The sequence below is a fragment of the Neoarius graeffei genome, chromosome 20 (genome assembly GCF_027579695.1).
Source record: "Neoarius graeffei isolate fNeoGra1 chromosome 20, fNeoGra1.pri, whole genome shotgun sequence".
Lineage (NCBI taxonomy): Eukaryota > Metazoa > Chordata > Actinopteri > Siluriformes > Ariidae > Neoarius > Neoarius graeffei.
The window spans coordinates 67204498-67230918 of NC_083588.1; the positions used below are offsets into that span (position 1 = coordinate 67204498).

General features: G+C 45.3%; 1 protein-coding gene across 1 annotated transcript in view; it reads left to right on the top strand.

Annotated features, from left to right (window-relative positions):
- Positions 1-9275: 9275 nt before the first annotated feature.
- The window catches only part of brsk1b (BR serine/threonine kinase 1b), a 90703-nt gene continuing 73557 nt past the window's right edge, over positions 9276-26421 (top strand). Inside the window, exons 1-2 of the mRNA XM_060902707.1 lie at positions 9276-9593; positions 20120-20214. Of these exons, the coding sequence (XP_060758690.1) occupies positions 9506-9593; positions 20120-20214 (183 nt within the window). The 5' untranslated portion in view covers positions 9276-9505. The remainder of the gene's footprint in view (positions 9594-20119; positions 20215-26421) is intronic.

Consider the following 26421-nt stretch of genomic DNA (forward strand, 5'->3'; position numbering starts at 1 on the left):
GGGTCTTCGACCAGGCGGACATCAGTACCGACACAGCCAGAAAACTCATGTCCATCCGGCAAGGAGGAAGCGTCGCAGACTATGCCATATCGTTCCGGACGCTCACAGCAGTCAGCGGATGGAATGAGGCTGCCCTGGTTTCAGCCTTTCACCATGGTTTGTCTGACCCCATCAAAGACGGCCTGGCCTCTATTGGATGCCCAAGTGACCTCGAAACTCTGATCTCACATGCTATTCATCTGGACAACAGGATTAGAGAACGCCGCCAAGTCCTGAGTCTCCCCGGCCTCACTGCCTCTACATGGAGCCCATCTACCTCCTCCAGTGACTGTCCAGAGCCCATGCAAGTGGGCCGTTCTCGTCTCTCCGTAGCCGAGAGGGAGCGCAGAAGGAGGGACAAGTGCTGCATCTACTGTGGCAAGCCTGGTCACTTCCGAGCATCATGTCCCGAGCTCTTGGGAAAAGGACTGCCCCGTCCAGCCGAGGGAGGGTTGTGACTGGGCCTACCCTCTCTCCCGGACTCCCTGGCCAAGGAATCTACATCCCGGTCTCCATCACCTGGGGTGAGTCCATCCACTCTTGTCAAGCCTTGTTAGACTCAGGGGCGGCTGGAAACTTTATGGATATCCACTTCACCCAAAGCATCAATGTCCCGACTGCGCCTCTTGAAGTCCCACTGTCTGTGTCTGCCCTCGATGGCCAAGCGTTAGGTGATGGAAGAGTCACCCAAGTTACTTCTCCAGTCTTCCTCCAGTCTCAAGGTCACAAGGAAGAAATATCCCTGCATCTGATTCCTTCACCTGAGTTCCCAGTTATTCTAGGCCTTCCTTGGCTTACCCGCCACAACCCTCGTATAGACTGGGTAACAAGCCAGGTTGTGGAATGGGGTCCTGCGTGCCATGCCTCTTGTCTGCTCTCTAGCCCTCCTGTGTCTTCTGCCAAGCCCCCTGATCTCACCGAGCTATCTGAAGTTCCCACAGAGTACTGGGATTTGAAGGAGGTATTCAGCAAGAGCAGGGCCGCCGTTCTTCCTCCGCACCGGGCCTACGACTGTGCCATCGACTTGCTCCCTGGGACTACCCCTCCTCATGGCAGACTGTTTTCCCTCTCTCAGCCAGAACGCAAGGCCATGGAGGAATACCTCAAAGACGTCCTGGTCTCTGGGTTTATTCAACCCTCCACCTCACCTGCTGGTGCCGGCTTCTTCTTTGTCAGCAAGAAGGATTGGGGGCTCCGACCATGTATTGACTACAGGGGCCTGAACAAGATCACTGTGCGTAACCGATATCCCCTTCAGCTGATGTCCACAGCATTCGACCTGCTCCAAGGCGCCACTGTCTTCACCAAATTGGACTTATGGAATGCATACCACCTCATCCGTATCCGACAGGGAGATGAGTGGAAGATGGCCTTTAACACCCCGTCTGGGCACTACGAGTACCAGGTGATGCCCTTCGGACTCACCAACGCACCAGCTGTTTTTCAGGCCCTAATCAACGACGTCTTGAGGGACATGATTAACCTGTAAAATTTTGTCTATCTCGACGACATCCTTATCTTTTCCAAGACCGTGCAGGAGCACCGCCACCATGTCTGCCAGGTTCTCCAGAGGCTGCTACAGAACAATATGTTCGCCAAGGCCCAGAAATGCGAATTTCATGTTCCCGAGGTCTCCTTTCTGGGTTTTATTGTACTGACAGGCCAACTCCAAATGGACCCAGCCAAGACTCTGGCCGTCCGGGACTGGCCCACTCCCAAGTCCATCAAAGAGGTTCAGTGGTTCTTAGGATTTGCTAACTTCTACCGCAAGTTTATCAGGAACTTTAGTTCTGTAGCAGCACCCATGTCGGACCTCACCAAAGGGACAGGTGGATCTTATGTCTGGTCTCCTCAGGCAGAAAAGGCATTCAAAGACCTCAAGCACCGCTTCTGCACGGCACCCATTCTGGTCCTCCCGGACACCTCCCAACCATTCATTGTGGAGGTGGACGCCTCGGACAGTGGTGTCGGCACGGTGCTCTCTCAATGTTCGGAAGGAAAGCTGCACCCCTGCACTTACTTCTCCCACCGCCTGAGTCCTGCAGAGTCCCGGTATGATGTGGGGGATCGAGAACTGCTAGCGGTCAAACTGTCCCTTGAGGAGTAGAGGCACTGGCTGGAGGGAGCACAACATCCATTCCTGGTTTGGACGGACCACAAGAACCTGGAGTACCTCCAGCAAGCCAAGAGACTGAACTCACGACAGGCTAGGTGGGCCCTGTTTTTCAGTCGGTTTGACTTCACCCTCTCGTACCGCCCCGGCTCCAAGAACACCAAACCTGATGCACTGTCCAGGCTGTTCTCTGCCACTAACAGGGAGAGTGAAGTCGGGCCTATTATCCCTGTGTCCCGGATTGTGGCCCCTGTCCGCTGGGGCATTGAGGAGGTGGTCTGACGAGCCCAACACCAGGACCCTGGTCCTGGGATGGGGCCACCGGGCCTCTTGTACGTCCCACATCAAGCCAGGGCCAAGGTTCTCCAGTGGGGTCACTCTTCCCCTCTCACCGCCCACCCGGGAGCTCAGAGGACCCTGGACTTCCTGAAAAGATGCTTCTGGTGGCCTAACATGGAGAAGGAAGTAAGGTCAATTGTCCTGTCCTGTGAGGTCTGCACCAGAACCAAGAACCCACGACAGCGTCCCCAGGGTCTCCTGCATCCTCTGACCATTCCCCGGCGTCCCTGGTCCCACATGGCAGTCGACTTCATCACGGGTCTCCCTGAGTCACAAGGTAACACTGTCATATTGGTCATAGTTAACAGATTCTCCAAGGCCTGCTGCTTTTTACCACTGTGCAAGCTCCCTTCTGCTCTTGAAACTGCTAAACTATTATTCACTCATGTCTTCCGAGTCTTTGGTCTCCCGCAGGACATCATCTCAGACTGAGGGCCCCAGTTCTCCTCCTGAGTGTGGCACGGGTTCTGCAAGGTCATCGGAGCCACTGCCAGCCTCTCCTCTGGGTTTCACCCACAGTCCAATGGCCAGACAGAGAGGCTCAACCAGGACCTGGAAACCACCCTGCGAGGCCTGGCTATGGATAACCCGACATCGTGGAGCACCTGGCTGCCATGGGCAGAGTACGCCCACAGCACCCTGCAGTCATCGGCCACCAAGCTGTCGTCATTCCAGTGCCAATTCGGGTTCCAGCCACCTCTGTTCCCGGACCAGGAGGAGGATGCGGGGGTGCCCTCGGTCAACCAATATGTGAGACGGTGTCGCAAGACCTGGAGCAAGGTCAGGAAGACCCTCATCCAGACCTCCAGAACCAACTAGACTCAGGCCAACCGCCATAGAAGACCTGCCCACGCTTTCCGCCCTGGGCAGCGGGTTTGGCTGTCCACTAAGGACCTTCCACTGCGGGTGGAGAACCACAAGCTTGCTCCTCGCTACATTGACCCCTTCAAGGTGGTGCGCAGGGTGAACCCTGTCGCCTACCGGCTCCAGTTGCCCCGGAGTCTGAGGATCAACCCCACATTCCATGTTTCCCTGTTGCGGCCCGTACTGACGTCCATGTATGCCCCTGCCCCTAGGAACCCCCCACCCCCTTGCATCTTCCAGGGTCAGACTGTGTTCACCGTGCATCGCCTGCTTGACTCCCGCCGGGTCCGCGGCGGGCTTCAATATCTAGTTGATTGGGAGGGCTATGGCCCTGAGGAATGCTGTTGGGTCCCCGCCCGGGACATTCTAGATAAAGGACTATGCCGGGACTTCCATTCGGCCCATCCGGATCACCCTGGGAACATCAGGAGATGCTCCTAGAGGGGGGGGTCCTGTTAGGACTGGGACTGTTTTGGCCTCTAGAGGCCTCTGTTATTTCCATCTTGTCATGTTTGTTTTGGCCTCTAGGGGCCGCCACTGTGTTTTTTGTGTTTGTCTTCATTGCCTGTTTCCTGCCCCGCCCTGTTCCTTAATTAGTGTGTGTATAAATACCCCTCTGTTTGTTCCCTTGTCACGGAGTCTTTTTCCTTTGCTATGCTGTTAGTGCTAGTTCCCTCTGTCCCATGTACCTTGCCTGTGTCTTTGTATTCTTGGTTTTTTGCTTCTTTCTTTTGGACTTTGTGGATTTTGTTTTGACCTTTTTATCTTCTGAGCGTTTGAGTTTTTGCCTCTTCTTTTCTTATTTGGATTTTGGACTTTGAACCTTGGGATATTTTATTTTTGTTCATCTTCTGAGCTTTGGATTATTCTTTTTGTTTTTTCCCTTGGATTGTACATATTGTAAATAAACTGTTTTTGATACTCTACTTTCGCCTCATGCCTCTGCACTTGAGTCATCCCCCTGGTGGCCTAGTGGGGGTTTGCTGGATGATCACACCAGCGACCCAGGTTCGAATCCCAGCAAAACCCTAACAGATCTACTGAGGACGCTGTAGTCACAGCCCTCCATGCTGCACTGACCCACCTGGAGCAGCAGGGGAGCTACGCATGGTTACTCTTTGTGGACTTTAGCTCTGCTTTCAACACCATCCTTCCCCACAAATTGGTGTCTAAACTGTCAGCCTTGGGAGTTCCACACCTCACCTGCCTTTGGATAAAGGACTTCCTAACTGACCACACTCAGAGGGTTAGAGTAGGCCCCCACACCTCCACGGCTATCTTTTTTTTTTAAACAACTTTATTGGGCTACTTACAAAAAAATAACATCAATAAGAAATTAACATTTACAAAAATATAAGCAATAATAAAGAAAAAAAACAAAAACTAAAATTAAAGTTAGCCCAAAAGGGTGAGCACGAACGGGAACAAGTCCCATGCTGGGTGCAACCCTTAGCCTTACAAAAGCAGTAAAATTATATAAAAATTCAATTAATATGTCTAAAACTAGTTACAACCTGTGACAGGAACAAGTTGGCGCAAGCGTCCATGTACATGGCCAGTCCGGGTCAAAGAAAGTATCCAGGTGCTTAAATATTATCAGCCTCAGCACTGGCTGCCCACAGGGCTGCGTGCTGAGCCCCCTGCTCTATACCCTCTACACTAATGACTGCATCCATGCCCACCACAGCAACATCTTCATCAAATTTGTGGACGACACCACAGTGGTGGGGCTCATCTCTGGAGGGGATGAGTCTGCCTACAGAGACAAGGTAGGGCGGCTGGTGACATGGTGCAGTGACAACAACCTGCTCCTAAACAAGACAAAGACCAAGGAGCTAATTGTGGACTTTAGGAAGAAAAAAACAACAATTCAGCCTTTATTCATCAATGGGGTCAGCATGGAGAGGGTTTCTGACTTCCGCTTCCTAGGTGTCCACATCTCGGAGGACCTGACCTGGGGTGCCATGACAACAGTACTGGTAAAGAAGGCCCAGCAGAGACTTTACTTCCTGAGGGTCCTCAGGAAAAACAACATCTCTCAAAAACTGCTGGTGTCTTTCTACCACTGCTCCATTGAGAGCATTTTAGCTTACTGCCTCTGTGTGTGGTACACCAGCTGCACAATGGCACAGAGGAAGGCGCTCCAGGGGGTCATAAAGAACACCCAGAAAATAGTAGGCTGCCCTCTCCCCCCATTGGAAGAACTACACAGTTCCTGATGCCTCAGGAAAGCTCAACACCTTCTGCAAGACTCATCACATCCGGGTCATAAACTGTTTGAACTGCTGCCATCAGGCAGACAATACAGAACACTTGAAACAAGGACAAACAGACTGAGCCCATGTTTACATTAGACCATATCAGCGGATCATCAGATTAACATTTTTAAAACGATTAGTGTGCACACAGCAACACCAATACACGGATACGCTCGGCTCTGCAGGCATCCTGCGCTCCAAATCACTCCGGCCTGAACAGCGAGTGCCCTCTGGAGGGTGCGCACTCCGGCCTTGCGCAGCTCACAGAGTGCGCGAGTGAAGTGCACAAGCTGTGATTCGGGACTGAGCCGCTGTGTGTGATCCCAGCGCATATCACTTACCACTTGCAAGTGGAAGGATGGCAAGCCTAAAGACAATCATAACTACACAATGGGCAGTATTTGCATCAGTATTTGCAGTATTTTCATACGTTTATACTCTTTAATGAAAGGTGATACAAGGCGGAAGTCTGCGCCGTTTTTCAGCAGTCGTGTCACATGACCAACGCCAGCGAATCAGGAAGGTGGATGTCACAGTGACGTTGTCCAATGACGACGCCAGCTAGAGCTCAGCACAGCGTATCCGCGTATCCGCGTATTCTCAATGTTTACACAGCACCGGAGCTGACACAATCTGGATTGAATACGTGGACCCTGGCGGATTCACGTTTCCTGGCGTTTCCAGGCGGTTTAATGTAAACGGACAGTGCATCGGCAAAGAAAACAAGACAGATACGGTCTAATGTAAACTTGGCCTGAGAAACAGCGTCTTCAGCACACTGAATGCTGCAAACGTCTAGATGTTTTGTATGGCCATGTTTTTATTCTTTTTTTAAAGTATTTTATATTTTTGTATATATATTTTATATTTTTGTATATATTTCATAACGTCTCCCCTTTTATGTTGCACTGATCAAGGTCTGCACTTTAATTTAATTTCATTGTACATGTTACAATGACAATAAAGATTTCTATCTATCAGAACAAGGTCAAGCAGCAGAAACTGGGGACAACAGAGTTGCAGACTGGCAGAGGGTGAAAACGACTCTCCACTGACTGGGATGATGACTTCTTCGAATGTCACTCAATAACCGTAGGATGACATCAAGTAACCTACAAAAACAATGGCATATGGCAGCTGGGGTTAAGTGCACAGCAAGGATGGTCTGAAACAGGCTCCTGTGGGTGGGATCAAAGTCATGCAAAGCTAGAAAAAAGCCCTTCGTCAGTGAGAAGCAAATAAGAGCCAGACTGAGGTGTGGTAAAGACCATAAGGACTGAATTGTAGAGGACTGGAGTAAGTTAATCTTCTCTGATTAGTCCAATTTTCAGCTTTTCCCATCACCTGGTTATCTCATGGTGAGACAGAGACCTGGAGAGGCTTACAAGCCACAGTGTCTCGCACCCATTGTGAAATTTGGTGGAGGATTGGTGATGATCTGGAGGTACTTCAGCAAGGCTGGAATGGGGCCGATTTTTGTTTGTGAAGGACACATGAATCAAGCCATGTACAAGGTTATCCTGGAAAAAAAAACTTGCTTCCTTTTGCTCTGACAATGTTCCTGAACTCTGAGGATTGGGTTTTCCAGCAGCACAATGCTCCATGCCACACAGCCAGGTCAATCAAGGTGTGGATGGAGGACCACAAGATCAAGACTCTGTCATGGCCAGCCCAATCTCCAGACCTGAACCCCAGTGAAAACCTCTGGAATGTGATCAAGAGGAAGATGGATGGTCACAAGCCATCAAACAAAGCTGAGCTGATTGAATTTTTGTGCCAGGAGTGGTATAAAGTTACCCAAGAGAAACGTGAAAGACTGGTGGAGAGCATGGCAAGAAACATGAAAGCTATGATTAAATGTCAGGGTTATTCCACCAAATATTGATTTCTGAACTCATCCTAAGATCAAAAATAAGTATTGTGTTGTTTAAAGATGAAGTATTTTAAGATCTGAAAACATTTTTTTTTTACCAGTTGTCATTTTATGCAATTAAATGCTCGAAGTGAGAATATTTTTATGTGGAATTTTGGGGAAATATTGTCAGGAGTTTATGGAATAAAAAAAAAATTCATGTTCCTCAAACACATAGCTATAAATAGTACAACCAGAGAAACCGATCGTTTTGCACTATATAATGTATGTGACTGTGCTGCCGTCTGGTGGTCATGAGCAGAACTGCATATTGCGGATGAAACGCTGCAGTGATGCAACAACAGCTGGAGTGATTTATAACATTATCACATCATGACTCAGGAGTGTATTATTATATTTTATGACACACAGTCTCATCAGGCTCGTTTTTAGAGCAACAATTTCATTTCAGCGGTCTAATTCTGTTTATAACTGATTTATTATTAGGTTAAAGCGCGAGCTCTGTGTAGGATGGATGTGATTGGATAACAGGATCAGAAGAGAGCTGTGATTGGATCATTTAATAATTTGCATATTTTGAACACAAAGGTGGAAAAAGCGTGGATGATGATTTATTTGTTTAAATTCCAAAATACACATAAAGTGCTGTATATTCAGAGTTATTTTGATGTAAACGGACTGTAGTGGGAATATTAGAGAAAGTGTGTAAATGGGAGAATAATGATGGCGCGCGCGCCGTGGTGCGAAGTGCACAGTGAGGAGAGGGATGGAGAGGATGCGCGTTCACGAGGGCTCGCGCAGGGCGGGGACGCGCGGGTGCGGGGCTGAGGAGGAGGAGAGAGGAACCCGGATGCTGATGCTGCTGATGGAGAGAGAAGAAGGAAGGAGAAGGAGAATGAGGGGAAGATAATAATAATAATAATAATAATAATAATAATAATAATAATAATAATAAAGAACCCCCACACAGAGGGATGAAGGAGCTGAAGGAGCTACAGCTGGGGCCTGGATCACAGAAGACTGAAAGGAAACGGCAGTGAGCTGGAAAAGATACGGACAGAAACCGGGATCGCCATTTTATTCTCCTGAGGAGGAGGAAGAGGAGGAGGAGGAGGAGGATGTCCGGTCTCCGGGAGCCGGGAGGAGCGCGCGGGGAGGAGCTGCTGTGAGGGAGACGAGGAGAATATTCCACCTGCTCATCATCATCATCATCATCATCCTGAAATGCCGGCTTTCCTCAGAGAAAAGCTTTTTATCCAAAACAGGAGAAAAATTCAGTGACTGTGATCCTGCTGGAGAAATCCCCCGAGGCGGCGCGCCCCCTCTGCCCGGCCTGCTGCGCTCCACACCCGGCTGCGCGGCCTGGACAGCACCGCGGCTCAGCGCGCGCGCGCACACGCACAGAGCACTGAGCTGTTAGAGATTAACTGCAAACAGAGGAACATTTCCAGCATTCACAGATGGTTTTATCTATTAGATGACAGGCTTTTATTTGTTTTTATTTATTTAGTTATTTTTTTTTAATTACATCATATCAGCCTGTCAATAACTAGGTCGCTTCCGGTCCCTGAGTCATCCGTGTACTCCTGATAAAAAGAATAAACTAGCACGCTGTTCATCGTTCATGATCCACAGTTTTATGATCACAGTTCTCTCCTCATCTTCATCTTCACATCTATCATCTCAGACTTCCTGTCAGACAAACTGTCTCCTGGATCATCTTTCAGCTGGAACACTGCGGCTGAGCTCCCATCCTCTCACCTTCCGCTCAGACCAGGAACCACAGCGTCCCGGGAACCTTTTCAGACCTTCACACAACAAGGCAGGTGGAGACCAGGACCAGACCAGGAACAGGATCAAGACCAAGACCAGGCCTCACCATCACCTGCATCCCATCTGTGATGTCGGACAGGCGCGTGACATCATCACCCTGGACTCAACGCCACGCACTGACCCGGAAGTGACAGTGATTCCTGACTTGTTGTGGTCACTCATTAAAACTGTTCATTACTGAGCATCATGTCCACTAAAGAGGTGTCGAGCAGTCACCCTGCTCAGTATGTGGGGCCGTACCGCCTGGAGAAGACACTGGGGAAGGGACAGACAGGTAAAAATCACACTTATTGCATTATTATTGATATTTATAGACAGTTTCAGAAATACAGTACTCCTGTGTTGTTATTAACATAGAGAAGAAGAAGAACTGATGGATAAAACCACTCGTATTTTTCCATTTAATTATGCATTACTGCACACTGACATGTGTTTTTTCAGCTGTAAACAAAATGACATGACTGTACTGTGATGGAATGCATCAGTGCTGGTGATAATACTGACAAAATTACCATTTTATTAAAAATCAGCATTTTATATGTTGGAAACGGCACAGAATGCCACCTGCTGGTTAAACTCATCCTGAACCTTGCAAGGCCGATGCTGATGTAGAGTCAACTGTTTGGGACTTATCTACATCACAAAATTTGTATTAAAAAGAGAATGTTAATTCTTTTTAATCAGAGGTGGGCAGCCCACTTCCCCAGGCCCTGCATGAAAAGTCCATGCAGCCACTACGCTACAAGAGCACCAGCGCACATGTGGAGGGAAATGTTGATGTACTGCGGAATAGAAAGGAGTACGATAATTACAGCTACACATCCGTGATGTCCGTGTGTGCGTCCGCAAGGGAGCATCACTGAGCCTTCACACATCCATGATCCCCTCACACTGTTAATGTTTGTTATGCTGTAGTAGTACCGGTACAGGTACAGATGATGACATCATAAAGCAAGGTTTTATGCTGGGTTACAACCAATATGCTCTGTTTTTAAAGCAGCGTCAATTACTTCAACAGCAAGGATCAGTGAAACATTACTTCTGCATCATTTTAGTAAATCAGTGAAGGAGGAGAAATCTATAACAAGTCAACTTAAAAAAAATTCTATCTTTTTCCATAACCAAATAACTGAGTAGTGTAAATAATGATGTCACAAAGCCATTCGGATTTGGTTTGATGTTGACAGTGTTCATTTTGTCAATGAAAATTTTTAAAATAATTATTCACCGATTACCTTTTATGACTAAACTGTAGCAACAATGTTGACAAAAAAATTTTGACAACGAAAATTACTGGGAAATCTCTGTTCATTACGTCCTGACGAGTAAAGACGAGATGAAATAGCCGACCCTGTTCTGGCATATACCCTAGTTAAGTGTTCATTTTTATATGATACTGTCAGTGACTGCGCAAGTTCATGGCAGCCTTCAAACATGGCCATCACGTACTACTACACCACTGTTAACTGTACCAGAAATATAATTAGAGTAGAGTGGGGGAAAAAGCCCCCCTTAAGGAAAATTCAGTTTTTCTCCAAGTTGAAATGAACCATGTGTTTAGTTTTAATCATAGTTTTTGACAACAGTGACATGAACAATAATGCCACCTAAAGTTTGCCTAAAGTTAATACTTAATTTTTTTTTTTTAACAAAAACAAACATTGTGCCAAGGGTGCCTTTTACCCCCCCCCCCCCCCCCCCCCCAGTGGGGTAAAAGGCCCCCTGTGGTGGGGCAATAGGCCCCCTCACGCAAAAAAACAAGAAAATATCCCTGAATTAATGAATAGATGCATTATTTTATTATATTTCGCATTTTAATTTCAATATAATTTTGTGTGGATTGAACATGAATTAACAAAGAACAAGCTATTCATTAATTCAGGGATATTTTCTTGTTTTTTTGCGTGAGGGGGCCTATTGCCCCACCACAGGGGGCCTTTTACCCCACTGGGGGGGGGGGGGGGGGGGGGGGGGTAAAAGGCACCCTTGGCACAATGTTTGTTTTTGTTAAAAAAAAAAAATTAAGTATTAACTTTAGGCAAACTTTAGGTGGCATTATTGTTCATGTCACTGTTGTCAAAAACTATGATTAAAACTAAACATGGTTCATTTCAACTTGGAGAAAAGCTGAATTTTCCTTAAGGGGGGCTTTTCCCCCACTCTACTCTAATTATGATAAAAGGAAACGATGCCCCCTGGGGGCCATTTACCCCGCCATTAAGGGGGCGTTTTAACCCACAGACTACACTTTTACAAAAAAGGGTCTTACTTTCAAAATGTGATTCAACTTTTTATACCTAATGTATTTTTTTAACTTACTGACTTGTCTACTCATACCACATACACAGCTGTGATATCTGACGAAATAGCAGCTATCTAAATACAGTTTTACTGATATCTGAAAATTATATCACTTACCATGAAATTTGATTTCTCTCCGCTGCGTTGCTGATATGCGATCCACAGTGGATATTTGTATATCCCCGTTGTCAAGCCAGTCCATAGCAACAATAGAAATGTAACTTTGCGCCATCTGGTGGTTATTTTGGGTAAAACAGGCCGGGGGCCTTTTACCCCACGGGGGCGTATTACCCCACTCTACTCCAAGTATTAGGGCCAAACATTTATATTAATGTTTAACAAATTACTAAATTAAAAGAAGAAGCAAACTTACACTGAACACCATCAGTCTCTTAAACCAGCTCCTACAGTCCAGTGAGTAGAAACATGTTCTGACAAAACACACTTCACGGTAGGTTTACTTCTCAAGGGAACTTTTAGAGCCAGGAGAAAAACCCTTCAGCAAAATCCATGACAGTATCATGAAACTGTCCAAGAATATTATGACTAAAACACTGACAAAAATTGGACTAAAATTATAAAATAATAGTGGGACGTGTTTTTGTTGAAAATAATTATTTCTTGATGAGGGATTTGTTTTTCTCAATTTATTTCAACTAAATGTTGGATTTTTCTCTTTTTTTCAGTGTGAAATGAAGAGATTTCACCAAAAAGGTGGATTTTTAAAGACCTTTTTTTTAAAACTGATCTTTACAAGGGGTGCCAATAATTGTGGAGGGCACTGTATATTCACATTTTTTTTAACTGTTCTTTTTCTGTGGCAGAATGATTGAACAACATACATTTTTAAGAGAGAAAAAAACAAGAATTTGGTGCACAAGTTTTAGTTTATTTATTTTTAAAAAGATTTTTGTATTTTCTAAAATCAACACAGGGTCAAAAGTATACATACAGCCGCGTAGATTATTACTGCAGTGGAGCTGAAAGTGATGATGATTGACTGCAGCTGGAAGCTTCTCTGTGCACAACATAAAAAGGGTTTGATTGACACTCATGGGATTGATTAACACACAGTACAATGGGAAAGTCCAAGGCGCTCATTGCAGATCTGAGAAAGAGAATCATAGATTTACACACGGTCTCTTAGAGCCGTTTCTAATCAACTTCAGATTGCAACATCATCAGTTCAGAAAACTGCACATAAGGACAAATTATTGGGATGTGCCCCCCCCCAATGCCAGGACCTGATCTTTCCAGGCAGTCTCCTATCCCAGTACTAACTAGACACTTAGTGCATCAATCTCCATTTCAGTAGCCCTCGGCCTCTTGCCTATTACATATCTAGGGTTACAGTGGGGAGCTGGTCCTCTGGTAACCATGAGAATTTGACTCCTTACCCACATCCGTATTGTGATGTACCTTGCCAGATGGCACTTGGTACCATTTTTATGATGGTATTTAGTGTGACCCAACTGCGAGTAGAATTCACGATTTCCTGGTCTAGAAGCGGACATGCTGACTACTAGGCCAACTCGTGGTAAATTGGGAGGTGTAGCAACTTCATATGCATATATGGCACATGATAGTGTATGACGCATATCATGGTGTATGATGTGTATGACGTGTATGATGTGTATAATGGTGTATGACATGTATGATGTGTATGATGGTGTATGACGCATATCATGGGGTATGATGTGTATGATGGTGTATGACGCATATCATGAGGTATGACGTGTATAATGGTGTATGACGTGCATGATGGTGTATGACGCATATCATGGGGTATGATGTGTATGATGGTGTATGATGTGTATGAGTATGATGTGTATGATGGTGTATGATCTATATGATGTTTATGACATGTATGACGTGTATGATGTGTATGATGGTGTATGATGGTGCATGATGGTGTATGACGTGCACGATGGTGTATGATGTGTATGACGTGTATGACATGCATGATGATGTATGACATGTATGATGGTGTATGACGTGTATGATGTATATGATGGTGTATGACGTGTATGACGTATGATGTGTATGATGGTGTATGATGTGTATGATGGTGTATGGCGTGTATGATGTGTATGACGTGTATGATGGTGTATGGCGTGTATGACATGTATGATGTGTATTATGGTGTATGATGTGTATGATGTGTATGATGGTGTATGACGTGTATTATGGTGTATGATGTATATGATGGTGTATGACGTGTATGATGTGTATGACGTATGATGTGTATGATGGTGTATGACGTGTATGATGGTGTATGACGTGTATGATGTGTATGACGTGTATGACATGTATGATGTATGATGTGTATGGTGGTGTATGACATGTATTGTGGTGTATGACATGTATTATGGTGTATGACGTGTATGATGCAGGGTTAGGGTTAGGGTTAGGTTAACCCTAACGCTAACCATTAGCACCCGCCCACCCTCCAAATGTGGGTAAAATTCAGCTTTGGCGGGTAATGACTTTAGTCCCACTAGCCACTTTGGCGGGTGGTTTATTCTGTGGTACGACAATATATTTTAATTGTAGTTTTCTCTGAAGGCATCTGATATAATAAATGCATTGCAATGTTATATTATGCGCCGACAACTCCCATGAGCCCCTGCATAAACATTCTGACAACATGTTAGAATTGTTTAGAACGTTCGTTAACGGCTCAGATAAAATCAGTGATACGGTAACCTGCGGTTAATGAACGAAGCAACAAAGTTGCTGACGACTGACAAGCGCACTATGTGGCGGCACATAGCTGGAGTTTCAAACCCTGCTGCTCAAGGAAAAAGGGGCAGAGATGATCAGGGCCGGAGCAGCATTTTAAAATCACCGAGGTTCGTGATGCGCAAAGCGCGCGCCAAAAAATGTTCGACATATTTAAATGAGAGGGTGAATTACACACCACACAAGAGATCTCACCTCATCTCATTCTGATTATTTCTAGCCGCTTTATCCTGTTCTACAGGGTCGCAGGCAAGCTGGAGCCTATCCCAGCTGACTACGGGCGAAAGGCGGGGTTCACCCTGGACAAGTCGCCAGGTCATCACAGGGCTGACACATAGACACAGACAACCATTCACACTCACATTCACACCTACGCTCAATTTAGAGTCACCAGTTAACCTAACCTGCATGTCTTCGGACTGTGGGGGAAACCGGAGCACCCGGAGGAAACCCACGCGGACACGGGGACAACATGCAAACTCCACACAGAAAGGCCCTCACCGGCCACGGGGCTCGAACCTGGACCTTCTTGCTGTGAGGTAACAGCGCTAACCACTACACCACCGTGCCGCCCAGATTGGCTAGTTCATAGCAAAACCGAAAATACCCTGTACTGCGAAGACTGTAGAAAGTCTGGCAAAGACTGGCACCAGTAATTTTAAACTCGAAACTATAAAGAACCACGAAAAGTCAAATGCACACATCGGTACTATAACATCAAAACAGGCGAAGACGGCTGGTTCACTACAGGACAGCATTGCTTTCAGTCCCTGGCTGTCATGAAGTCGGCTGAGCTGGAGAGGATGGAGATGATGTTTAGAAACGTTCACGCGATTGGAAAGAAGTTGATCCGCCCCAGCTATCAACTTACGGCCTGCTGGAAGCCTCAGGTCACGAAGACCATTTTTCATGGACCATTCAGACTCATCTGATGATGAATGTAATGAGGACATTTACTGTCTCTCTCTACACATGCTCACACACACACACACACACACACACACACACACACACACACACACACTATTAATAGATAATACATAATATACATAATATACATAATAATACTTGATAATACACATAATACTTGCATATCAAAACATCAAATTTTTTTCAATGATAAATGTTTTGAATTGGACTTTTAATATTAGAATCAGTTCAGTTGTACTGAATGTTATTTTTCATATTATACGATATTTCATATTGTAAGGGGCTTGAATTTGAGTTCAATAATGCAGTGAACTCGATCATTTTGCATCGTGGTTGTCCAGCACTCTGCGCTTTAACGCTTGGCGTGATGTTCCGGGCGATGTTGCTCGGTGGTGTCGCGGCGGCTGTGCGGGTGGTTTGGACATGCCAGTGCTTTGCGTGGCGGAGCTTCTCTGCTCGCTTTGTGGATCCATGGCGTGGTGTTTGAGCGATATTGCTGACGGCGTCACGGCGGCAGTGCTGGAGATGTGGGACTCGTTTTCGTGTGCCTTTTGGTGGGACTGTGGCTGCTACACCACGGGAATTACATCCTGACCCCTACTTGGTGGACTTTTTACTTTATTTATTTTTTATTATTTATTTTTTATGTATTTATTTTTTCCTTGTCTATAATTGTAAAGCGTCCTTGGGTTTTTTGAAAGGCACTATATAAATTTAACTTATTATTATTATTATTATTATTATTATTATTATTATTATTAATAAACAGAATACTCTGTTTATATTTTTGTATGGATTGGTTGCATGTTTTCATATAGACCCCTTTCACTGACGTCACCCGAAACCGGAAGTAAACAGACCCTGCGCCATTTTGGAAGACCAACAAACTTGTAATTAGGGGGGAAATAAGTGAACCCACGAGAATAAAGTGGAGTGGCAAACGACTTAAACAAACAAATCTGAGCTGTTTTATTTATGATTTATTGGCCCAACAGTAGACTTGAAAGAAACCTGTGTGAGACTTGGCAAAAAACTGTGGATATAATGGATAAGTCTGTGCATGACCTGCGTACACTTTGAGGTAAGCAAACGCAAGAAATTCAGATTTAAAACATGCTAAATTGGCCCCAAGTTGATAACTGTATGAGGAGCAAGCCTCCCAGACTTCTACAATTTAATAATAATAATAATTTAGGATGGTTTGGGGCTTGCTTGCTGCTGCCAGGTTGGTTGTTGAGTAGCCTGACTGTTTTTTTTTTTTCTTGCGTGTGGTATCATTGTTGATGCGAGGTTGTTTTTTGAACATGCCAATGCGGACACGATTTCCCCTGATGAGTTATGACTTCAGACGCGATGCGTGTGTGGAGGTGTGGAGTCCGCGTGATATGTGCGTAAGATAGGCTTCTCATGTGTTTGGAGATCCGCGCTCCGAGACAAGCGCAAGCACACACACCCCCAAGGGAAAAAAAGGGACCCCCCGAAAATATCGGCATAGTTCGAACACTGAGTGTAGGCACTGGGTGTAAACAACAAATAGTTTACAATGTCTGGGTAGCAAACAGATGGCAGAATTGGTGTCCGGTCCTCCTTATGTTTCCATTCTCCCTTGCCCCGAGTCTTATCATATGGGTCAAACCCATCAATCACAGCGAGTTTCTCCACATACCGTGCCCTTTCTGCAGCTGGTAATGTACTCACATAACCAGAATTATCATCCATCGTGTCACTTTACTCTCGCTCATACTTTGTTTTATATTGTGAGTGCATGTACTTGGTCTTCCAATATGGCGCCTAACAAAATCTCGCGGCGCGGTGATGTCATGTGAAAGGGGTCTATAGGGAGCTACCTTAACAGCACTGAATACTTGAGTGCTACTGTAGAGATACATTACACGCTGCCATTCATAATTAAATCTAGATCTTCTGAACTTTAACGTATCATGGTGAAGAAAAAACTGTGATTTCCTGGCAACAAAATTGTGGCTAGTGAAAAGGCTGAATGGCTAGTGACTCGGGAAAACCACTAGCCACAATGGCCGGTGAACAAAAAAGTTAATGTAAAGCCCTGGTATGATGGTGTATGACATGTATGACATGTATGATGTGTATGATGGTGTATGACGTGTATTATGGTGTATAATTTATATGATGGTGTATGACGTGTATGATGTGTATGATATGTATGATGGTGTATGGCATGTATGATGTGTATGACGTGTATGATGTGTATGACGGGTATGATGTGTATGATGGTGTATGATGTATATGACTTGTTTGATGATGTATGATGGTGTATGACGTGTATGACTTGTATGATGGTGTATGATGTGTATTGTTTGATAGTGTATGACATGTATGATTGTGTATAACGTGTATGATGTGTCTGACTTGTATGATGGTGTATGATCTGTATGACGTGTATGATGTGTATGATGGTGTATGACGTACATGATTTATGGCAGCTGGCATCCACAGTGTTGCATTACTGCCATCTACAGGTTTCCCTTTGAGCGTGCACTGACAGTTCCATCATTCTGTCGCTAAACGAACAGCTGATCACACCGAGGTGCTCGCTGAGCGCCGATATTTATTAGTTTGATCCTGCGTTTCCTTTCCTTCATATAGAACATAACGTCTTTTCTTCTCGCTTTCCGTTACTGTAGTCGCTCTTTCTTGTTTCATTCGCACACTCACGTCCTCCATTTTTCTCTCCTGTTTCAAATTTGTATCCCACAATGCTTTGCATGAACGGGGAAAGCCCACCACGTGATGCATGACGTAGTATCTTGAATTGGGTCATGGTGAAGCAGGAAAAAATAGCGGAGAATATATTAACTGTTCTATTAAAAAAAAACGAATAAAACTGGGAGTCTGTGATTTGAATTCAGTAGCTTTCGGTCACTAAACAAAAATAATTGGATCTCAGGGAAAATTCTAGGGATGTCCCGATCCGATCACGTGATCGGAAATCGGGCCCGATCACATGGTTTCAGACTCGATCGGAATCGGGCATTGCCTCCCGATCAGGGATCGGATATATATCTATATAATATATTCTCATTTTTAACACATCAATAGCTATGCATTGGCACAGAGTGAGACCAGACCTCTTGTCTCAACACAGCAACACCAACGCGTGTGGCATGACATCACTTTGTAGCGGAGACGCTATTGGTTATTGGCTGCCTGTTGCCGGCAAAGTTGAACACGGAAGCAGTTCGAAGCGGAAAGCAAAGCATGAGATCATTTTTTTTTTTGTTGGATGACAAAAGAAACGGGCTCAAACCTGAAAGGGTAGAAATGCTTGTTTTCATCAAGAAAAACGTTCATTTCCTTAATTGAAATTACTGTACACCACTGTGAGATGCGTTCTTAAAAGCAAATTACCGGCACTGTGGCAGTTTATTTTTTTTATTTGTTTACATTCCTGCCAGGTATTTTAAGGTTATTTTTTTTAATTTGTTATTTATTGTTGAAACTGCCTCACGTAAGTGCTCTGTTTGCTAACGGAGTTGTTGGATGTTAAAATAAGGTGTTAAATAAAAAATGAGGAACATCCTGGATCCGTTTCTTTCCTTGTCTTTATTTTTTATGGCTTATAAGAAGTATCGGATCGGGACTCGGTATCGGCAGATACTCAAAATCAAATGATCGGTATCGGATCGGAGGGCAAAAAAACCTGATCGGGACATCCCTAGAAAATTCTTTTTATAACCTAAACTTGAAAAATCTGAAAGGCAGTCCAGCTTTAAACATAAAAACTACCTCCATTTTTCTTCTCTTTTCTTTATCTTTCAGCAGTCTGTAAAAAGAGAGCTCCAGTTTTTTTGTTAAATCTATTTGTACAGTCAATCACACAACAGCTCTTTTCACATTTTAGATCTTTGTGTGTGTGCGTGTGTGTGTGTGTGTGTGTGTGTGTGTGTGTGTGTGTGTGTGTGTTTTTTGCAGCATTAGAGCTGTGTTACTTCTGCCTGTGGTGATGCCACACTCATTCCCTTTATTGTATGTTATTGCGCCCTCTGCTGTCTAAACAATAGTTACAGCTCAGAAAACTAAGAGACTCCACAGCCTGATAATATTTACCCTTCATTTCTTATTTAATTGATTCAAATCATTATAGATTTGTATCACGATTTATCATCGTACAATATATCATTACATGCCAACAGTTTACTGCACATTAGTGCAGATTCACCTAAAGTCAAAGTCAAAGTGAACTTTATTGTCAATCAGACCATGTAGCAGTTAATTACACAGAGGATTGAAATTGCGATTCCCCAAACTCCAAATGTGCAGTATTAAAAATTTGACACACAACTAAACATAAAAGTGCACACAGACATCAACAGATAAGCAAATTAACACAACATATAGACAGACAGTGGGCATACAGTTCCCAGAATATTCACAGTGTTCCAGAAATGTAGTCAAGTTTGAGGTATGTTACTGGAGTGCAGTACTACAAGGGTACAATAATACAAGGTGCATTCATAAAATCCACCTTTTTGCTGAGGTTTCATAACAGCTGCAGCTCTTCACTGCACAGCTGGTGATTATTATTGTTGTTCTTATTATTAATATTGTTGTTCTTCTTGTTCTTTCTCTTATTATTATTATTACACTTCGACTCCCCATACACCTGTCATGGTAAAGATACTCGTTTCTTGTGCTCCACTGTCTCCTGTAAGTTGTGTATCACACTGCCCCCTGGTGTACACTCATTCCCATTCAGGTGTGAGTCAGGCTCCTCCTACAGGACTACAGGGACATGTGGCATGCTCCTCATTGACATTACTGTGTGTGTGTGTGTTATGTTGTGTTCAGGTTTGGTGAAGCTGGGCGTCCACTGTATCACAGGACAGAAAGTGGCTATAAAGATAGTAAACAGAGAGAAACTCTCAGAGTCTGTCCTCATGAAGGTAAAACACACACACATACACAATCCATTAAATCTGTGAGATTTTTTCTGACATCCACCAAGAAAATATGAGAACCTGAATATTAGAAATGTTAAAAAGATTATTCTGAAGTGAGATACATGAGTTTTGCTTTAATAAACATCAGATTAAGGGTCTGATCGGGTGCATAGGGTGACTACTCTTCATGGGCCTGGTCACCTAATTCCTGTATAACTACCTACACATGGTGCACCTGTATTAGACAAAACAATATACCAGGGACCAAGTGAGGGACGGTATATTCCCTTTGGGTAGGTGGAGCTCATTAGCCTTGGTCGGCAGTTCACCTAGGGGAAGGAAAACCCTGATTCCAAACCTCCGCTGCCTTGCGGCTATACCTGGTCCGGGAAAGGCTTCAGGAGACAACCTCAAGGAAAATCATCAGGTCAGTCCCAGTTTGGGTCAGCCCACTGACCGTTGTATACTTGACCGCCCCGGAGGCTGATGACGCGATAGATATGCATCTCCTACGAGTTCACTATTACGCCAATGCCTTTGGGGGACGTGAGTGTGGAAGAGGGCAGCCTACTCACGCACGGGCAGGGGTTAGCAGCTCCTGACTGTGTTTTCTCTACCCGCTACAGACCTTATTCAAACGACTACAGACATCAACCTGCGACCCATGCTAAGGCAGCGGAAGCGCGTCAATGACGAGCCACTGGCAAAGCTGCAAGGACCCACTGGCTCCGACAAGCCCAAACGTGCCCGCAGAAATTTCATGAAGCAGATCAAACTAGCATTTTGGAATGTAAGAACGCTGTCAGATGCTACTACATCCAATCGCCAAGCTCCCGAGTGCAGATCTGCCCTGGCATCAGCCGAGCTTGAACACCTCAATATTGATATTGCTTGTCTGAGTGAATGCCGCATTCCAGAGGAAGGGGAATTCATCGATGGCTCCTACACTTTCATACACTCTGGTAGAAGCCTTGACGAGGTTAAGCAAGAAGGCGTTACAGTAGCAGTGAAGAACCAACTACGGCCACTCCTGGTCAGCTGGAAAGGGATCAATTCGCGCATAATATGGATGTGCATCAAGCTAGACAAGACCTGTCATGCAACTATCTTCAGTGTCTATGCCCCAACATTCAAGAGACCCTTCGAGGAAAGGACCCGCTTCTACGATCATCTTACTGTACTGAAGTTCTCTCGGGGGTTCCCAGAAACGACCAACTTTTTCTTCTTGGAGATTTCAACGCAAGGATTGGGCGCGACCACGTGACTTGGCCAAATGTTGTCGGCCCTTATGGCCTTGGTCAGGAAAACGATCAGGGGATTATGCTGCTCAAACTTTGCGCCCAGTTTGGTTTTACCATCTCCAACGCTCTATTCTCCCACCCTGACATTCATAAAGGCACATGGATGCACCCAAGATCCAAGCCCCTGGTCCAGACGGCATTCCCTGTGAAGTCCTCAAGACTGGCGGGCGTCCTCTACTATGTCAGCTGCACGAGTTACTTCTGTGTATTTGGCAAGAAGAAAGGGTGCCACAGGAGTTCAAAGACGGTACCATCATCGCTCTGTTTAAGAAGAACTGTCGCTTTATTTGTGGTAATTACAGAGGATTCACTCTACTTTCCATTGTAAGAAAACTCTACGCCAAACTCATCCTTAATCGGATATGGCCCCATGTCGAACAGTACTACCCAGCGGCACAATGCAGTTTCAGAGCTGGAAGATCCACCAATGACATGATGTTCACTATGAGACAACTCATCAAAAAATGCCATGAGCAACATCAGGAACTTCATGTCCTATTTGTAGACCTTGTTAAGGCCTTTGATTCTGTCAATGGATCGCTCATGTGGAAACTCCTGCTCAAGACTGGGATTCCATCAAAAATCATTAACATCATCGCGAGCTTCCATGAGGGTATGCAAGCTAAGGTATCTGTGTCAGGAGAGCTTACCGGGGAATTTGGAGTCTCATCTGGCCTCCGTCAAGGTTGTGTTTTGGCACCTGCCCTATTCATCTTTTTCTTCCCATACATGCTGAGGAAGGCCCACCATTCAATGTTTGACTTTGGCATCAACATCCGCCATAAACAAGATGGCAAGCTGTTCAACCTGCATAGACTAAAGACCAAGTCTGCCACAGTATCGCATCTAAGTGATTTCCTATATGCCAATGATGCTGCACTCGTTACCAGCAACCACAGATCTTTGCAAGAGGGTGTAAATGTGCTCAACGAGACTTGCAAAGACTTCGGGCTCACAATTAGCAAGCCAAAAATCGAAGTCATGCATGTGAACTGTGAAGACCCACCTACAACTACAATCAATGATTCCACTCTGAAGATAGCACAGAAATTTACCTACCTCGGCGGTGATCTAACAGACACTGGTAATCTGGAGCCAGAGATTAAAAAGAGAATCAACAGGGCAGCCAGCTCCTTTCGCTCCCTCTCAGCACGTTGCTTCGATAGGAAAGGACTATCAATTACCACCAAACTAGTAGTCTATAAGGCCATAATCTTACCAACACTTCTTTATGGCAGCGAGACCTGAACTACAGTAGCCCGGCATATGCACTTTTTGGAGCCCGGCATATGCACTTGTTGTTCCACCAACGCTCACTGTGCCGAATCCTCAGGATCCGATGGTGGCAAAATATCACAAATGCAGAAGTGCTAAAGAGAGCCTGTTGCAACTCCATTGAGGCAACCATAAGATCAAACCGTCTGCGATGGCTGGGCCATGTCTGCAGGATGGACAGCATCAGAATTCCAAAGCAGCTCTTGTTCGGGGAGCTAGCCCATGGAAAGCGTTCTCGGGGCAGATCCAAAAAGCGATGGAAAGACTGCGTGAAGGAAAACCTCGACATTTGTAGCTTCCCAGAGGATTGGTACGATCTCTCTGCCGACAGCAACATCTGGCGGCAGTGGGTGCATCATGGCAAAACTGTGATCGATGTGAGACTTAAAGAACGAGCATCGGCGCGACGCGCCTGCCGCAGGAATAAACAGTCCTGAATATGGCCTCGTATTGTCGCTAGCGACAAGGATGATGATGATGATGATGATGAAAGGTCTGATCTGCCTGTGTGTTTGATTCGAGCTGCAGAGTGAATCAGATGATTTCCTGCTTTCTCAGTGCTTTAAAAAGTAGGACAGTTTAATTTAGTTTAATGCAGTTTAGCTGAGTTTAAATGTGTTTCGTCCAGTTCATTTTGTAGAGTTTAGTTGAATTTAGTACATTTCGTTTAGTCCAGATTTGTGCAGTTTAGCACGGTTTAGTTTTGTTAAGTTTAGTCCAGTTTAGTTTAGTACATTTACTAACTCCATTTCCAGAAAAGTTGGGATATTTCCCAAAATGCAATAAAAAGAAAAATCTGTGATTTGTTAATTCACTTGAACATTTATTAAACTGACAAAAGTACAAAGAAAAGATTTTCAATAGTTTTACTGACCAACTTAATTGTATTTTGTAAATATAAACCAAGTTAGAATTTGATGCCTGTAACACACTGAAAAAAAAAGTTGAGACAGAGACAAAATAAGACTGAAAAGTTTACAGGGTGTTCAAGTGACACCATTTTGGAAGATTCCACAATCAGCAGGTTAATTGCTCACATGATTGGGTTTAAAAGGAGCAGCACCAAAGGCTCAGTCTCTGTAAGCGAGGATGGGACGTGGCTCACTGCTTTGTGCCAAAATTCATGAGAGAATTGTTAGTTAATTCAAAAAGAACGCAAGATTTCGTGTGTAAAGGGCGGGGTCAGAAACCACTGGTTAATGGGCGTGACTGTACAAAATTCCCTGCCTTCTTCTGTGTAAATTCCTGTTGTCCTATGTAAAATACTTTGCCTTTAAGAAAATGTGGCACCGCCCCTTTAAGGACCAGCTGATCACGCTTCGAATGTTTGTTTAGCTGCGTGATATAAACAGGCACGGACGTTTCTCTTTCATGCCGTCGCATTCTCGGAGTCTCATGTCTCGTTTGAAGGTCTCTCGGTGCTGTTGTGCGTGAATGTAAATGTAAGTGCCCTTATTTTCCTTGTTAGGCTTCATTTCGTTTGTACAGCAATTTATTTCATTGGTACAGCCATTTCTAAGTTTGTATTTAAGCCAGGCAATCTTTCTTTGTAATTGGAAATGTCTAGAGTGTTCCGTGACTCAGCAATATCGTGTTAGCAATCCTATTAACGGTGTTTTATGTTAGCCCATGGATATATAAGGCGGTACGATTTTCCTGTGTTGTTTTCATGCTGTAAATGATGTTTAGTACTGTTAATCACTATATAATTATTGTTGTGTATTCTGTACCTTTGCTGTAATTATTACCTTCGAATAGAGTGAGATAGGACATGTTTGTAATAACTTAGCATTGTCCTGCTTTTCCTTTTATTTCTGTCTTTGTGTTAGAGACCACAACACAACTTCAGAACCTTTGACACAGATGTATATATGCACAGAGACAATTAATAAATGACAAGATACAACCTCTAGAACAGCTGCGTTCTTTCTGACCGAAGAATTAGGCCAGCGGGTGTACGACCAGTACTTTCCTCATCATTATATCCTACAAAATTGGTCCTTCGAGCCGGATTGTACACCAGCTGCGTCATGGCTGCTTCTAGAGGTGTCCAGGGTGAAGCACATCAGCCTGATCCACGCCCCAGTCGGAGAAGACAACCTCCAGCTTACCTAGAGGACTATGTGCTCAGCCACCCTCGCCAGTCATCCCCCTTCAGACCACACATGCGATCAACAGGGCATGCAACACATGTAAGTCAGAGCAACATTTCCCATCTGAGGGAGCTACCACTGCTAGAGCCTCTGCATTAGATCGACTAGAGAAGAAATGGAGAAGTTTAAGTACTGAAATGGAACAGCTTGCTGTGGAAATGGAGAATGCAAAGCGTGCCTCTTATCCATTAAGTACAATGGGCTTTTCTCATGAGCATCCAAGATCAACCTCTCCTTATCAGCAGTACAGTAGAAGTTTGCCACATTCATTTGGCCATGCACCTGTCACTACTACCCACACTGGAGACAGGCCTCCCTCAGATTACATGTTAGCTCCCCAAACATTATGGGCTAAATCCCCTAGTCACACTTATGTGCAAGAGTTGAATCCATTCTTGTCTCAGCCACTCATTCAATCCACTTCATCAGTGCTTCAAGGAGCAGCTTCCAGAGTAGGATCCTGGTTAGACATGACAGAACATCATAGGCCTCTGGCGACAATGGTAGGCCTGACCAAGCATGCAGCGAGTGTTCCATCAGATGGCACTTCTACACCAGCATCTTATGGTTCACCAGAGAGGGCATCCATAGGGCACTACCCTGCAGCATCTCTGGCGCCCCAGCCAGTGCCCGCGCCACCTCTGCCAGGCCAGCCAGTGCCCGCGCCACCTCTGCCACGCCAGCCAGCACCCACGCTACCTCTGCCACGCCAGCCAGCACCTGCACTATCTCTGCTAGGCCAGCCAGCACCAGCACCTACACAGCCTCCTCCAGGCCAGCCAGCGCCCGCGCCACCTCTGCCAGGCCAGCCAGCGCCCGTGCCACCTCTGCCACGCCAGCCAGCATCCGCGCTACCTCTGCTAGGCCAGCCAGCGCCAGCACCTGCACAGCCTCCTTCAGGGCAGTCAGTGCCAATGCAGCCTCTGCCCATTCAACCTTATCCGCCAGTGCAGCTACCTGCTGGGCCTTGGTATCCACCTTATGGGATACCACCACCACAACCTGGACATTATCCTTGGTACCCATACCCATACCATGTGCCTCAACCTGCGGCCTATGCTGCAGCCGATACAGGAGCACCTAACTTGATGGAGATGGCCATCACTTCATCCTATGGGATACCGAAGCCTAAATTGGTTGCATTCTCATCAGGCAAAGAGAGTGACTTTATTCTCCTGAAAAAAGGTCTGGACACAGTCTTAGGGCCTCACTGACATCTGACAGAGGATTATGAGTTTCAAGTTCTCCTTGACCTTGTGAAACTTCCTGCAGCTTATCAGATAGCTAAGAGGCATCTTAACAGTCCACAGCCCTACAGCGCTGTGATGCAGGCTCTGGAGCAACGTTACGGCCAGCCACAGTCACTCATACAGAGTGAGCTGAAGGCCCTCCAACAAGCTCCAGCTGTCCGGATGGGTGATGCCCAAGCATTTGAAGATTTCAGCACAGCAGTTAGCTCACTAGTGGGAATGCTACAGTCG